Here is a 17403-nt window from a genome sequence, read left to right as displayed (position 1 = left end):
TAATGTTGTGGAGTGTGGCTCTGAATGCACTCATTGAAATAAATGCATATCATTATACGCGTGCCCACGCATACACACACAAATATACACATTTACAAATGCAACTCTATTACTTCACAGCAGTCTCGAGTAAAGTGTGTCATTACTGCAGTTTACTTTCAGTAAATGAGACATACTTGTCATCAGATTGGCAGTTTGAAACTTCACAGCAAGCAGCTCCAGAGCACAGAGGCAGTGGGAAATATTTCAAGCATTTACTTTCCTCGCCACAAGAGGGAGCTGGACACTGGGCTTCATTCATCTGGCCTCTGTGAGGGAGTGAAAGGCTTGAACTCCCATGGGTGCCTGTGCATTGACTGGATATTGTCTGTCTGCGCTGCTGAGCTCGATACAGACTGTAGTTTTGTTGAGAGATGAGAATGCCCCTTGTTCTTTGCTTTGATATCATACTTTGAACATCACACAGAGAGCAATAAGGTCAACAAAAGGTTGAGAGAGTTAGATAACTGATATTTATATCCTAAAATACACACACACACAACCATGAACATCCCCAAAGCAACTGAAGAGTTCATACAGTAGCTTGATGATCTAGGCCAAGCCAGATGTAACCAGGTTACATTATGTGCTGCCACTTAATGCTGACATAATTAACAGTACTTTAAAAATAAATACCAATATTAACACTCAACTGTACAGCTGGGAGCTGATGAGTCACATGAAAAGTTAATTTTTACATTAACATTATACATAGCCTACATTTCATACTAATAAATCACGAAAAACAGTGAAAAACATGTCAAATAATAGTCATTGCTGTCAGTCAGCTAGCTATTTACAGTATGCTGCAAATAATGATGTTTTTGTGTTGCACTTCAAGTGCAAGTTGGGGAGACAGAATAATTAACAAATAGAGCAGGTCTAGACCGACTCTTTATAATGTTATTACAGAGACCCAACAGTTCCCACCATGAGCAAGCATGTCAAAAACGAAGCCGCAGAGGTCGAGATATCCTGTCTTTTAGTCCCTAAAATGTATCAAGTTCTTTCCTACAATTCCCATAATGCAACTCAATGGTATCTTTCATTTGACCCTCCCTGCCTCCTAAATGACGTCTTCTTTCAAACCCCACACAACCACCAGTTTGGAATGAATATAAACCTGTAACGCAGGTTTATATTGAGTCTCAATAATAATAATAATTTATTCTATATTGTACAGTCTAAAAAAATGATACACAGATGCTGTTTTTAGAGACAGATGATTCTTTTGCACTCCCTCTGACTTATGAATAAAACCCTATCAATAAGAAGTAATAGCTGATGGAATCAAAACAGCAGTTTGTGGAAGCGACCCATTCAGACACAAGTAAATATACATGTGCAGGTAAGTATTCAAACTGCCAGTTTAGAGGTGGATCATCAAAGTAGTTGATGAGAAAGGCAACATGGATGGGTGTGTAGCAGACGATGAACACAATCATGTTTGCTGTCACTATGCCAATGGTGCGTTTCTTTTCCTCCGACTTGTTGTCCACTTTTAACAGAATACAGATGATCTGACTGGAGCAGAACACAATGATCAACAGTGGGGCGAGGAAGCCTAGAAACACCAGGATGACAATAAATTGCCAGTGAAGTGGGCGATTTTTACATCTTTCATAACAGGTCCAGAGTTTGTCTGGGTGGTTGTCCTTTCGGAATATAGCACATATTGTCACCAGAAATCCCCAAAAGACCAAGCACACAACAAACGCTGTCTCCTTCTTCTTCCTCCATGATCTGGCCTGCAGTGGGAACCTTATAGCCAGGTAGCGCTGGAAACTGATGGCAACCGTGGTCAGGATGCTGGCATACATGTTGATGAAATGTGTGTAAATAAGGAAAGTACACAAGAGAGTCTTGGGCAGGCAGAAGAAGGCATCATAGATCCTAAAGGGAAGGAAGAGGATGAGGGCAGAATCCGCTATAGCCAGGTTGAACATGTAGATGTGGGTGTCTGTCCAGGAGTCCCGCTTGGCAATGAAGGCCCGCAGAGCAGCAGCATTGACAAGGAAACCCACGAAAAACAAAGGAATGTAAGCCAAACCCTGAAAGACGTCCACTCTGCAAGTAGTGTTGGTGATGTTGGTGATATTTGTGGTGTTGCAGCAGCACATATTTGTCTGTAAGAAGTGGCCATGTGTCAGAGTGAAAAATAATTAGTATGTTAGTTTAGAGAAAGGAGTAAAAACTGAGACACACAAACATATTGTTGATGGTTAAACAATACAGCTTGAATTGAGGGACAGCTTCAAGACTGTCTTAAAACAATACTCACATGACCATTGAAACAGGTTTTGCTTGTTGTAATCCTGCTAAAAGAGTACTCCACAGATTTAGCATTATACTATAACATTGTCGTCATCAAGATGAACTCAAAATCGATGCAGCAGAATCAGAGATATCATGTTTTTTAAATCCACACATTCTTCTTCCTTGTCAAAACCAGACACCTACATCACCCACAATGCAACTTGACCGCCAACAGTTCCGTCAGAGATTCGGATGTATCATGCTAGTAGCGGCTAATGTAGCCTCGAGCCGCTAGCATCAAGCTTCCATCCATTATTACCGTTAGAGGGTAGTGGGGGGCTGGAGCTGAGAGGCGGGGTACACCCTGGACAGGGCTTGAGGCTAATCATCAGATTTTGCTCTGCTCCCCCTGGAGCCACAGAGGCCTATATAGAACTTTTTTCAGATATGTAGTAGTACTCCCCAAGACCTGTAAACAGATTTTGATGTGTAAAATCCATGGAGTTCCCCTTTAATACTGGCCCTGAAGAGATCCCTTCATAATGCAAGGTGGGAAATCCACAGAGGTGGGAAATCCACTATCCTCCTTCTGTGCTCTTAGCTCAAAGCTAATATGAGGCTTCAGTAGCCTGAGCTAGCCAGATCAATTGGGTATCTCCCAACGTTAAAGTCTTTTTAGTTCGAAATGTCCACTTTGTGTCACTATGCCTTTTCCACAGCTCCGCAAGGAAACACTGTTCCTGTACCTTCATAAAAAATACCCATTTGATTTTACTAAGTTAAACTGCTGAGGCCTCAAATTAGCTTTGACTAAAGTTTAAAATGCATTTTTGCACAAAATGTTGTCTTTTTGTCCCCCATCTCTTGTTTTGCAGTCCCATTAGGAAAGGATCTCCTCATTGCTGGTATGGACAAGATGCAACCATAATGTCCATATCTACATGTGAGTATTGTTTTAGGACAAGACTGTGTGTGGACCTATCCTTTAATTTTAGACGACATGTTCAAAAGTTCACTGTAGTTCCGTAATTTTTTTACTGCAAAACTACATTAAAACGTTATCATAGCAGAACTTATTGTAGTGTTTACTCATCATACAACAACTGATAATTACTTATGCCTCTCCAACTCATCATTTCCAAACAATCTTTCAACTCAATCTTTCTTTATTAAAACCAAAAGTTAAAAAAAAAAAACGCTAACAATGTAACAACTCTCATTTCCTGACACATGTATGCAGTTAAAACAAAACTTACCAAATTATCTGTGCATAAACCTTCCTGAACTGATGTTAAAGGCAGTTGCAGCAGCATGTCTTCTAGATACAGGCTGGCATGTGAACTTCTGTTGCAGCATCATTTCCTCTCTTCTTGACACGTATGTCAGTCACTGTGGCTGAAAGCGCAACTTGAGGCAAAATACTCTGAAGAGATGCAGCAGCAGAAGCTAACAAGACCACACGCAGGTTCCCCTTCGTAGTTTCACTGTGACATTTGTCTGTTCCGTTTTCATACGTTGTATTATTTGCATATGTGGTTAATATGAAACTGAAGCAAATTGTTTGAACTTGATTGTTGAGGCTTGAGCACTTGGAGGTCATAATGAATTCTGTAGGAATTGTTTGTACACCTACCTCCTTATACCAAGCAATTTCCTGTTTGCCATTTTTAGTCATTGCTGTTGCATTTACATTTTTGAATCTGTTCAAGTGACAGTTCCCTTGAACAGCGTTGAAGAGGAAAAACAAGATCACACTGTGTTGGAGGTGAAAGCGGGGAGGTCAAGAGCCGCACTGACAAAGCCAGACTGGAAAAGGAAATTACAAAATAAACCTTGTCCTTGTGCAACAGGCGCGATTTAGAGCACAACCTCTGCGCTCTTCCAACAGCTAGATTGTAAAGAAAAATGGGTCAATGCTTTGTTCTGTTGGCTGAAAAGAGGAGACAACACATTTCAGCAAAAACCAACGTGACTCAAAAGAAAAGATGTGACGGTGAACCTTTTGCTTGAAAAACGTGTGTCAGTGTGTCAGCCCTGATTGTGAGACAAATGTTTGTCTCACACGTTGTTTTCCATTGTCACATATCAATTGACAAGCAAAAATAGCCATAGTCATTTCTCCTAAGCTTGTCAACAACTGACAGTGACAATACAACAGTCCCAGGCCCCTGACTTAAACCTCAGTTCATGAAAGAAGCTTTTTAAATAAGTTTCTGGATTCAATAAGACGCAGATAATTGAAACCGACTGAGAAATCATCAAGACATCTGCAGGCCTTTCTCTACCTTCATGCAGCTTTGGCCAACCTGTTACTTAGTTGTTTTGTCAACATGTCCTCATCACAGTGTTTCTATCCAATCGGACAGACGAGGGGGGCTTGGCTTGGACACAGACCGGTCTGGCTGCCAAATACACAAGCCAGAGGCTGCACAAGGATGGCCCGCTTAATGGCCATTTAATTAGAAATGGAGCCACACAGTGCTGCACAGAATCACAGTGTGTGTTTGTGTGTATGTGTGCATTTCTCTCGTTGTTATGTTTTGCTTTGTTTTTGCTTACAGTAACCACGTCTCTGTGCTTGTTTGTCTTCTGGGCTCTGATTCACTCGTTTGTGGCAGGGGGTGTGTATTCACCGGAGTGACTAAGCTGCAGAGTGTTTCGTGACACAGATCCCGGGCATTGATTGAACATAATGCCAGTGACAGGATTAGTCCATTGTAATATTTAGTTTGTATGCAGTTACAACAACTGAAAGAATCGGGAGAAAAGGAGTTGAAGTTGGATAATGCAGCATTTACCGAAATTGCTTGTCTTCAGTAATCATGAACCCTGGCCCTGTGTAATCTTGTTAATCTTTAACAAGATTACACAGACGAATCATCGTCTGCATCATAATCTTTTATACCACAATGGCTCCAATACTGTGCTCATATTCGAGTATTCAAGTACAGATAATGATGAGCAAAGGAGTGCTGGTTTGTAGAACACAGGCCTTCAGCTTGGGTAGATGAGGTCATGGTTGCAAAGAATAAAAAAACAGAGTTGTGGAGAAAATGAAAAGAACATTTCAAATGTATTACTGCGTACAATGGTTGTCTCTGTATCACGGCCTTAAATGTTTAGGTGGATGGACTAAACCATCTCTGTCAATTGTTAATGTTTTCAAGTACTCACGAGGTGACACATGTGAGCAAAGTGCAGAGATAAGAAGAATATCGGTCCACAGTTTGTTATTGAAGACGAGGACTTCAGCATCTAAATGCAGAGCTGAAAGTTCCTTCAACATGTGACGGAAAAGATTGACGGAAAAAGAAAAAGACTGAGGGCCTTTAAAAAAAGTGTGTGTGTGTGTGTGGGGGGGGGGGTGGAAATCTGAAAATATGATCTGGAAAAACATTTGGACGGGCTAAACGGAACAGTTGAGAAAATACATGACACAAAAACAGATGACAGAGCAGAAAGAAAGGTTTGGAGTATGAAGTTGCCCTTTTACTTGTTGTTTCATGTAGTTAAATATATTTTTAGCCAATACAGTTTGGTTTCAGGAAAGTTTTGGCATGCCCTTTGAAGCCGAGAGAGTCAGCTTGCTCCATTAGACTGCGGCCTTCGAACTGAAATGTAGACTATTCGAGGCCAGAGGGGGAAACAATCATCCTCTTTGAGAAAGACTGAAGGTTTCAGGTGTAGCTGTGTGAATGAGCGTGGGCCATAAGTGTGAAAGTGACCTGGAGATGCAGAGGCCTAATTAAGTGACATACCTGTGATTGATGCAGTACCTGTTAATAACACATCTTGCACTGCAATGGCCTTGAAAATTCAGATTTACACAACAACAACAACACTGAGAAGCACCGGAAATTTTAGATTACATCCTGTTTATTAGGACTTACAGCTGGTCATTTTTGCAGTTATTGCATTTCTCAGCGATGCTCTGATTTTATTAAAAGCTGCTTTACGCTCAAAAGATGTTATTCTCTGAAAATAAAGGCAGAAATCTAATATTGTGCAGGATATGAAGGGTTTCCATATTTCGGATGCGGCCTGTTGTTATCGTTAATTTGTTTTAAATCCCTTTAGGCTTATCCTGTTTTCACAGAGATATTTCCCAGATCTACCCGGATCTGGTACATCATTGTGGATATATTTGTCTACTACTCTCAGTTGATCTCATTGTTCTACAAGACTCTGCTCGCCTGCCTGCCTGTCTCAACGCTTGACTATCTCTTTTTCCTGCCTCTCTGCGTTCATTCCTGTCTGTCTGCTGCTGTTTGAAAGTGCCCTTTACACGTCAGTAGTGAGGCAGTGGTGGGTGGGGGTAAAGGGAGGGGGGTTTCCATCGCTCTAACTAGGTCAGTGAAGACACACCCCTCTCTCCCCTCGCTGTGCCCCTGCTCTCCCCCTCCTGTCTCCTTTCTCTCCCTTTTCCTCTGCTCCCTGCTGTGACGCAATGCAGACTTTCTCCTTTTCCTCCTGTTTCTCTCTTATTACCCCCTGAAAACTGAAAAACACAGCACCGTCTCCCACTTCACTGATGACAGTGACACATCCTCCAAATCAGCACCCAGAAAACACACACCAGCTGGGGAAAAAAGAGAAAAAGACATCTTGCACTTTTGTAGATGCCAGTCAAGTTAGATGACTTAGCTGCACCATATGGATCTGTTGGTCAGCCAGAGTTTCAAAGATCTGGCCCACCTTTTTGTTGTGATGATGGATTACATAATATTCTGGGATTGCATAATGTTTGTGGAGATTGTCAATCTGTGATCAGACGCTTGTGGCATATGGAGGAGCAGTCAAGTGCAGCCATCAGAAAGTGTGTCATGTCACTGTGCATTTGCTTTGGCAACACACTCTTATAAAAACTCCTACAATGTGCTGATGTGTGTGTGTGTGTGTCAGGGATGCTAGACAACAATTGTTGCATTCATCTTCTGTTTTTGAACCCCATAAAATACGTAACTAACTGCCTTATCTTGTGTCCGTGCAGTCTGTTGACAATATGGACTGAAAATCATGAAATATGCATGCTGAAGAGCAAACTCCAAGTATTACATAAGCCTGGCATGTTAAACCAGAACCCCAACACTAGATGTCTCTGTTTCTGCTGGCCGTGCTGCGATGAGTCATCTGGGCGGTTATATATGAACTGATTTACCAGATCTCACCCATGCCTGATTTTCAAATGCAGACTGTTTGTCTGGCTAAACAACGACCTGAGGTGAGATATGTGGATGCACTGTGTATTGCATGTGTTAAAGAGAAAGAGCCAAAAATCTGGGCGACAAACCTGTTCAGAAACCAGGCAAGAGCTGCACAACGAAAGACAGATGTAGAAGTGATTTTTTAGCTCATGTGTCATGTATGAATATGAATTAATCATCACAACAGGATTATCCAGTTATTCCATTGTTCTCTGATTACATAATATGAGGTAGTTAGAGGATTAAACATAAAAAAGAGCTCCGGTCTTGCATGAAAGGGAATAGAGGATCTGAGGGAATATAGGAGGATAAAAGAAAGTGGGAGGGTGAGAGAGCAGTGAGATAAGGAGTGTTTGGGTGTCCATCATGGATGGCACACAACAGATGTAGGTCATCTGGCCAAAGACAGAGGAAGCAAGATGATGTGAGGTGGAAGTGTTGAGGAAAATGTGCAGGATACGGGAATAACTTTTTCACCTCGCTGTGCCGGCTGGTGTTATTTACTCCATGATAGAAATCACAGCATTGTCGGTGCCTATGTGTGATCGCGCGCGTGTGTGTGTGGATGGATGTGTGCATTCACACTCACTTAGGTGTAACTGGGTCAGGTTCACATGGCAAAGCATGTTGATTCACACTGGAGATAAACACTGCCCAGTTGCCGTGGCAACACCCCTCTTACTGTTACAGCATTCTTACATGGCACATATTAGTGTTTGCATCAGATTTCTGTGTCAATGTTGACAAAAGCCGCAGGCAAACATGTATTTTAAAGCCCAGCGCTATCATTTATGAATACGAACAGGCTAATTAATCAATCATGACCCTCTTTTGTTTTGATAATGCATTACCTAAATTAGAGGTTCAGCACAGTGAATGTGTCAACACCTCAGAGTCCTCCCTCCATTCAAGCATCTGTGGGTGTGGATGTTGAACCTGCTTTGTCAGGAACAAAGGAGGGAAGACTTGGAGGGGGGGGGGCATTGAGTGACAGAGCAAGAGATCTTCTGCTGACTGTGTTTGTCAAATCAAGTCTGGACATACTGTAGAAGTTTAAACACAGGTGTGACTGTGTGTGTGTGTGTGTGTGTGTGTGTGTGTGTGTGTGTGTGTGTGTGTGTCAGCATGTCTCTTACATACTCAAACAGCCATGAAGAACATTCTCATGAAGGCGGGCAGCCTGAATTTAGCAGCATGTTAGAAGGACACGTCCTGTTCAGAGGACATGCTGGTGTGTTGTGGAGGTTTAGAGAAGTGGGCTCCTCATTAGAGGGTTTGCCAGTTTGATTCATGTGACTATTTGTAAAGAGGAAATAGAGAGCCAATCTTCCCCTGTTCAGTACATACTGTAGAGTGCCCTTGAACAGGCACTGAATGTTCAGGCGCATTAATAGTAAAATGCTGTGGTTCCACTGTGCAGATCTGAGGAGTCAATATCAGTAATTGTGTTGCAGAAAGCAGGCATTTACTGTTATAAATATTTGATGTGCTATAATTAAACTGAGATGGTCTGTTAACATTTTTTACTCTGCCAGAGTTCATGCAGTTTGTGTGGATTTGTTGTTATATTGAGTCAAACTTGAACTTAAACTTAGTTTCAAATTGTGTGTATTGCTATATGATTAAATAAGCTAATAATAAGTTTAAACTCATATTTAGCTAATATTTTTGAAGAATGAAACCCTCCAAAACTCAGCTAATTAGCTTTATCAGGTGTGTTTGATCACGTTTGATTGACAGTAACCAAACAATCCACCAACTGTCTTCAGATCCTAATTCAAATGTTGCTAGACCCTGATTGGTCCACAGACGTATGAGTGTGCGTCCTGCCCACCTCAATTTCTCATGTAAAATAATCCAAACAGTGTGTTCATGTAGGATCCAATCACTCAGTAAGAATCTGATTGATAAGAAATATACATGAAAAAAAATTACTTTTAACAAAATGAAAATTATTTGCATTTTCACTGGTCTCGTCCTGTATAAGCTGCATTCAGGTTTTACTTCAGTGTAGGTATTGCTCAACCTTCCAAACAGCTGCTGATGATGTTTGTTTTGTTCTGTGATAAATGGCATTAGAACTGTTTCAAGACACTTAGAAATAACTCACGTTCAGCAGTGTAGTTGAGTGAAAGGTGCTACAACAATATATGTTTGTGCTCTTCCTGTAAAGCATGAGAGTGAGAGTCCTCAGTGAGATGAATCTGCAGCTAATGACCTGCGTTTGAACTCGTGTATTATTTATTCTGCAAGCTTTATCAAACCTTGAGAGTTGTACAGTGTATGAAAAATGAAACTGATAAGCAGAAACTGAGAGTGAAAAAGAAACAGATGTGCGAGAGTGCAGGGGGGTAACAGGAGCTGGGAAGATAAAAAAGAATGGGGAATGAAAAATAGGAAATATGGTGATAGGATGAGGATGTGAAGTGGAGTCAAGTGCAGGAGAATGAGCGGATTGGGACAGGATTCTGAAACACTGACCTGGTGATGCAGCAAAGCTCACAGCTCCAGATTACAGAGCCATGGTTGTAGGGAGTGGGGGGGGATTAATGGTGCCTCCAGAGAGGAGAAAACAAGGAGATTAACTGAACAAGGGAGTGAGGGATTACAGCTCTGTGGATGGCAGGAGCCGGAAATAATCCCAGCAAATTGACTGGCACAGTCCAGTACATGTGTAAGTGTGTGTGGTGTTTTTTTGTGGGTGTGATGTACAAATTAGTACAAATTAGGAAAATTAAGGACATGACGAGGTGAATCTTAAATTAGCCCTGTTCACATGCCAGCGATTTACAATGTGGCGCGTGAGAAGATAGACTGGAATGTCAGGAGTCGACGCTGCTCAGGCAGAGAGATTGGCTACGGGGCCCCCGCTGAAACCATGTGCAGCCAATCAGTTACAGTTGGTCCCTCATCCTTACAAAGACTCTTTGATGTGAGCGAGGCCTTTAAATTCAACCCTCAGGAGTCACAAGGCTGCACTGGCTTTGATCTGAGTCAGGAGAAACCTTCTGCACAACAACAAGAATGTCTGCTTGCATCAGCGCATAAGCATGGAAAATCTTAAAATCAGTGTACTAAAAGCAAGCATACTGTATGTGATTGTTTCCTGCATGTAGATGACGTCCATGTGCCTGTACAATGTAACTGGTCAAGGCAACAGCAACAAGTATCACTAGTAACCTACTGTAGCTGTATTTTCTTATGCACAGTAATCAAAGAGACGCTGCCCTATAAAAAAGACACTGTTTTGCAGTGCGTTTTATCTCAGAGAGCCTAAAATAATCATCTCTGTCCATCACTGCCTCCACAGGGCTGTCAGTTTAACCGACTGTGTGGCTTTGGCAACTTTTTCTGTACATGAAAAGACTCAAGGCAAACTGGACATGGGCTATTTCACCTCCTTGCACCTCTGCTGGTTGACATACAGTCCATCATGTAAATATCCGTTAATTTATCTATCATTTCTGCTGCCTCCCCCACCCCTCCCCATCTGCTCCCTCATCCTGTTATGCTGCTGCTGGCAACCTTCCCAAATCCTTCAGCTCTAAGCTCTTCTTCTTCCTTGCCTCTTCTTTCACCTCTTACTTTATCAGCGGGCAACAAAATGTCTGCCGTAGACGAGCCAATGCCGAGGCCCTCCTCCTCCTCCCACTCCCTCCTTCCTCGGCTGTGGTTATGTAAGAGCTAAGGTCAAAGTGTCACTGCCGTTGTCAAGGGAGACATAGAACAGAGGGGCTTTAGAGGAGATGTGCACGGGGCGAGAGGGAGGGAAAAGGCAGTACGCACAAACGGCTGAGAGGGAAAACTGCAGAAAAGGGCAGAAAAATAAGGATCTGAACATGTGTGCATGAATAAATACATCAAGCTGTCAGAGTGTATTTAATTGGGGCTGTGACACAGGAGAGGGGGAAGTGCATGAATAAAAAAGATAAGTGATTACGTATGAAAAACAAGGAAGAGGCAGAGGAAAAAACAAAAGAATGTGAGCGCCTGTGTCTCTGTGTGTGGGTGAATGTGTGTGTGAGAAACAGAAAAAGAATCTGTGACTGTAGGTGCTCTGTGCTCGGCTGCTCCACTAACCTAGTTTGAGTAATCTCTGCCTTCATGCTGTTTCATAACACTGCTGCCAGAACATTGCATCATAAGGCCACCCGCTACAGCCCCCCCCCCCACCCCGACAGCCCACAGCACCCATCCACCTCCTCATCAGCAGCCACAGTGACACACATGTTTACATCACATTTTTTTTTTATTAGATTAAACCTGGGAAGATGCAAATTTGCTTTTTTTTTTTTTTTTTTTAAATGTACACAATCTACAACGATAGAGATGATTAATTCGAGCAAAAAATAACACATTTGGTACATTTGCTGCAAAAAACGCCCACCACTGTGGATAACACTGGCACTGAGATACAAATAGGCTGATGAGATGCAAATGTTATATTCATGTGAAATGTTCAGTACAGAAATATGAACATGAAACAGGAACCAGACTGGTGTGAATCAAACTTTGCGAGGTCACTGGGTGTAAACTCTGGAGCCTGACTGAACTGCGGTGAGCAATCATCGGGAAAGCAGCCAGGGATATTTTCTTATGATACTCTACTGAGAACATTACGAAGGAACAAAGCTTGTTTGAGTACAATGGCTCAAATAAATATTTTATTAAGTCCACAAAATGAGTCTCTAAGTCACTGCAGCAACTCTAGATTGTTGGCCATCTAATTTAAATTCATTTTATTTCTTTGGGAAAAGTTCATTTTCTATACTATTACTATCTATAATAGTCTCAACTGAGTGTCAGTGTGCAGTTAAGAAACACAGTCTTTGGAGAAACAGTGTCCACTTTCAACAATGTTCAGGGGTATCTGGGACTCTGCTCGGGCTGCATTATTTTCTTTATCAATTGATCTACTGATTACTTTCTCGATTAGTTGATTAATCATTTGGTCTATAAAATGAGAGAAAACAGTGAAAAATGCTGATCACAAGTCCAAGTTGACATATTTAAATGTCTTGTTTTGTCTGACAAACAGTCCAAAACCTTTAAATAATGAAAAGATAACCAGCATTTGAGCAGCTGGAAGCAGTGGCTTTTTTTGTTGTTGTTGACATTTTTGCTTAAGAAAAGATTAAGTTTAATAATCGATTATCAGCTCTTCATCCTGCTTCTGTCTCTGAAAATTTTCTGCATGATGAGACACTTCTCAGGCTTTCACTTTTGGAAGCTCACTCAGGCCAAATGTTTACATAAAGTCATCCACGTCAACATCAACCCAAGTGGATACTCTGAGAAGAAGGTGTCAGCTCTCTGGCAAACAAAGAACCTGCTTGATGGCTTCTTGTTGCTTGTTTTTTAACTTAAGCAAAACCTGATAAGACAGGAATGAATCTCAATGACATGGATGTTGTGGCTACGCAGACTGGTGCTAATGACACGAAGTCAGGCAAACAGCACACATTAATGTCTGTTCTAAAGCAGAACTGATTGTGGCTCTAATTACCTTCCTATTATTTGCTGGAAGTGATCATCTTTATGTCTCACTGCATCCCTGTGAGGAACAACTGAGCGCTGTCGTCAATCATTTGCTCAGCCACCTTAAACTCGCTCCCGTCTGCGCGACCCCGCGAGAGCTGCGAGAGGAGCTGTCGGCAGTGAGATCATGGGAGAGTCCACGCTTGGAGAAAGTAGGTTAGCAGGGTAGACTGAGAGGAAAGCGAGCGGAGAGTCAGAGCGCAGAGGGGGGCACCGAACACCGCTCGTTCACCGTGGGACTATTCTGTCAAAAAGTTGAGCAAAATCTATCCGCCAGTGACAGTTACGATGCGATCCAAAGCGACTTTCTTCACTCTTTTATTCCGCTCGGACTTGACCGAGCGATAGAGGAGAGGAGTTTCGTGTAGTTTTTTTTCCTTGGGTCGTGCTTTACGAGAGCTGTCTGCAGCCGGGACCAAGTTAATATTTACAGAGCCAGCTCACTCTGGCTCCAGCGCTTTATTCTCCCCTCTCCTGTCACCTACATGAACCACATGTAGTCGAGTTTTCACCGTCCAGCACAGAAAACAAAGAAAACATCAAAATGAGAGGTGAGTCGATCCCATGTCACCATAAATGTGTGCATGTTTAGTTCAACTTTGCAAGGCTTTTTGTTTTGTGCGGCCACATGAGTGCGCCCGTTTTTCCTCCCAGTGCGCATTAATCCCTCATGACTGGATTATGGCTGCACGGAGCCCGCATGCCCCACGCTCGAAGTTCAGCATGCAGCGGTAAAAAGCCGGGGGGGTGGGGGTGGGGGGGCATGTTGGTCAACCAGATGAATTCAGTAGTTTGATCATGTCTCTGTGTGTGGTGAGATCAGCCCGAGACTTCAGCTGTACACATGCGTAATTCTGCTTCATGATTCACGGCGGTGCCAAATGTGTCTTGGTTTTTGAAGAAATGTGAGTCACATCTCACCTGGGAGTCCTTCTGTAAATGTCGCCAGGGGATCCATGTTCATGAGTTATGCAATAAGGAGAGGGAGGGGCGTGAGAGGAGGTTGTTGTTAACCAAAACTAGAATTATGTAATCGAGACGTTAATCGAGATTATCAGGTATCTGATCAGGTGAATTTAAAACAGTGAACGTTTTACACACATTTATCTATTTTTTTCTGGCATTGTTTTATCATGTGATTTAGTGATATTTTATTTTTTTGAAAAATGAACCAGTCCTGAAGATTGCTTGCAAACTTTTAGTTTTTGCACCATTAACTCGACAAGATGAATCTGGGCAGCGTTGCTGTAGCCGTGGTGTTGTTGTGATGTGATAATGGCTGTGCCAGCATGGCCGACTGTGTGAGCGTATAGAGGGAGAGAGGGATCTGGCTGTTCCACTGACCTAGTTATGTCATCCAACATTATACAGCACCCGCAGCAGAGGGAGGGGGAGCGGCCATGGGAAGTGCCGTGCCGCCACGACGTGTAGCTCCATGTGCGGTTACAGCCACATTCAGCGTGTGGCTCCATGACACAGGCCGAGTTTGAACCTGGGCTGTGGGGCAGCAGATAACTGATATTAACAAGGAAGGATGTTCATATACAGTGTTCTTTATCTGCGACATCCAGATGTTTTAAATGATAGGCCTATAATTAAAACATTTTAAAAATAGCAACATCTAAGTTAATTTGAAATATATTTTTGTATACTGGGAAGACTGTGCACATATCACATCCACAACATACTGCAACCTCTCAGCATTTTAATTGAAACTCATCTTCATGCAGCAGTTTTTTGGTTCCAAACAGACAAACTCGTACAGATCATAATTTAAATCACCCTTTTCTTAATGTTCGCTAATGTTTGGTTCTGTTGCCTGTGTTGCATTTCTACGTTTCTTCTATGAGCACCGCCAACGTTACAGTCTTTTGTGCAGGACGGGAGATGAGCTGCAAGGAGTTGTTTTTTCAGCAGGGGAGGAAAGAGATGAATTTTTGCACTAAAAAAGGAGGGGGGGGGAGAGGGAGGAAGGAGAAGCAGAGGGGGCCTCTGGTGGAGGGAGGTTCTGGCAGGATATCCAAATGTAAACAAACCACGGCCCGTTCTTAGCTCACTGCACTGAAAGTGTAGGTTTTAACTCAACCTGTCGTTTCCTCACTAGAAGAGCACGTCAGCATTTTTCTCCCAGCTTGAACATGCATACACGGCTCTGCAATCACAATCACTTCCAAATTGTTGAGTCATTCAGCTTCGGCATGTCGACTGATCTTTAGAGGCCCGGTGGTGATTCTGGCACTGTACTGGATAGCAGAGTGCATTAGTATTTATTACATACAGACATAGTGGAAGATCACAAGACTCTCATCACACACTGACAGCCGGTAGAAGAAAGAGGCCTATGGAATTCTTCGCTCTGTTGTACTAATCCCCCCCTCTGTGGGCCTCAGCTTGGCCTCCACTGGTATTTGCATCTTTTAAAATAGAGCCCCTTGATTTGAATGCACCGGCCGCCAGACAGCCACATCGTATTTTGAGGGATTTCGTCTCATCAGTTTTTCAAGTAGTGTCATCCTTAGAGAGCAAAATACAAATATTTGTTGAGAGCTGTGTGTTGGAGAAGGAGGCTGTGCTGTGACACAAGGTGTCAAGTGTAATCAGTAAGACCGTTGTCGAAGGTGTGAAAACAAACAGTTTTGTTTTCAAATGTGAGAATGTATCTTCTCTCCTTGGGTTTATCTGTGGAGGCCTGAGCAAGCCCTTCATTTTACGGAAACAAAATAATCTGGAAAACATTCCCATACTCTTGACATGATTTCAAAAGAGGAGGAGGCGACAAGGCCACAGCGGATTGTAAGCCTACACAGCCGACTGTGAGGCATGACACAACAAGTGCTGCAGCATTGCTAATATATATGGAGCTCAAGCACAAGGCCCCCGACCTCCTATTGAGTGTGTCTTCTCATTCTGTCAGTCATTATCTAAGACGAGGGAATGAAACAAATCACCAGCTTCAATTGAGCCTTGTGTCAACCTGTTGCTCAAGGGCATCTAGCAGTGTGCAAACACGAACAACCTGTACTTTATAAAAACAGGCGGTAAGATTCTAAAATGGAGACGTGATGTGTGTGTGTGTGTGTGTGTGTGCGTGTGCACGTTTGCACATACGTGGAGCGTCAAAATTCAGCTTTTTTCCTTTGTCATGCCTCTGACACACTGACATACTGACTGCCTTCCACACGGGACTCCTGTTGGAGAATTATTGGCCATTTGTTCCACATGAGATACTAAGAAGTGAACTGTTGGAAGCACAAAGTCAGTGATTTTTCTCTGCCTCTCTCTACCCCACCCGTAGTGAATTAGCCTTTTGTAGAGATAACACGGTTACACATTTAGCTGGCTGATAAACACGCTGGGGCCAACGTGTTCGTAGCTGAACTGTTAAAGAGTCTGTTTCCAGTTTATTTTGTGAAAACGCTTTGGGTGTGCCACACAAAGTGGCTGCCCTACTGCTCAAACACCGGCCATACTCAAACACCAGTCTTTGTTTGACGTTTGCGTAATTTCACCACATTTATTACATTTTGTGCTAGCACTTTGTGACTTAAATAATGTGTCAGTGGGTGAGAAACGTTAAGCACTGCATGCAGCCGTCATGCATCATGTCAGCAAAAAGCAGGATCGTTATTGATCTTCTTGGATGCAGACTCTCTCTAGAAAGCTAAAGGTCAGATGTCTTTTAGCACAGGTCAACAGTGATATTCAGGGTTAAAGGTAAATGTTGCTTTAACATTAGTGTGGCTGCTGCTTCTGCTGCTGCGTCTCTGTCAGCATTGTTAGACAGATGAATTTGTCATATCTATTAATACAGCAAATTTTCACTGGGTGTTTATGTCACAACTGTTTTATAGAGTTGAAGCGATTATTCGATTTATTGATGAGAAAAGGATTCTGCAACTATTGCTCAAGTCACATTTGAAGCAAAGATGCAGGAAATACACTGGTTCCAGCTGCTCAAATGTGCGTATGTGGTGGTTTTCTTTGTCTTGTATGATAGTAAACAGTATAACTGCTGGGTTTTGGACAATTGGTCATGTTTTTTAGAGCAAACGATGAATCCATTAATTAATGAAGAGTGAGCAATAATGAAAATAATTGTAAGTTGCAGCCCTATATATTTTTCCCCTTCAAGACATGTCTTCAAGACATCCCTGTTCATTGTCTGTCCTTATTAATGCTTTGGATGTAAGTAATTGGTTTAACTGCATGGTCATTTTTCATTCAGCAGCTTACTGACAAGACAGTCACATTAAATAAGGGAACAGTAAGAAGATGGATATTTTACTGTCTCCGGGTTGAGAGCCAGAGAAGAGGAGTGAGAAGGCATGTATGTGATGTGTGGTTGTAGCAACAGGGGCGGGTGGCT

At 42.5% G+C, this 17403-nt stretch overlaps 1 protein-coding gene across 1 annotated transcript; it reads right to left on the bottom strand.

Moving 5' to 3' along the window:
• Window positions 1–1286: 1286 nt before the first annotated feature.
• On the bottom strand, window positions 1287–2159 carry LOC139296413 (G-protein coupled receptor 35-like). Its single transcript, XM_070918814.1, has one exon. It carries the CDS (start codon window positions 2157–2159, stop codon window positions 1287–1289), a length of 873 nt encoding a protein of 290 aa, XP_070774915.1.
• Between the last annotated feature and the right edge of the window lie 15244 nt (window positions 2160–17403).

The sequence above is a fragment of the Enoplosus armatus genome, chromosome 14 (genome assembly GCF_043641665.1).
Source record: "Enoplosus armatus isolate fEnoArm2 chromosome 14, fEnoArm2.hap1, whole genome shotgun sequence".
Lineage (NCBI taxonomy): Eukaryota > Metazoa > Chordata > Actinopteri > Centrarchiformes > Enoplosidae > Enoplosus > Enoplosus armatus.
Note: the sequence above shows the minus strand (reverse complement) of the source record. Positions and strands in the feature narration are given on the sequence as shown.

What these genes read in the sequence shown, in the direction of transcription:
- LOC139296413 (XM_070918814.1), bottom strand. Translation starts at nt 2,159, where the DNA reads ATGTGCTGCTGCAACACCACAAATATCACCAACATCACCAACACTACT.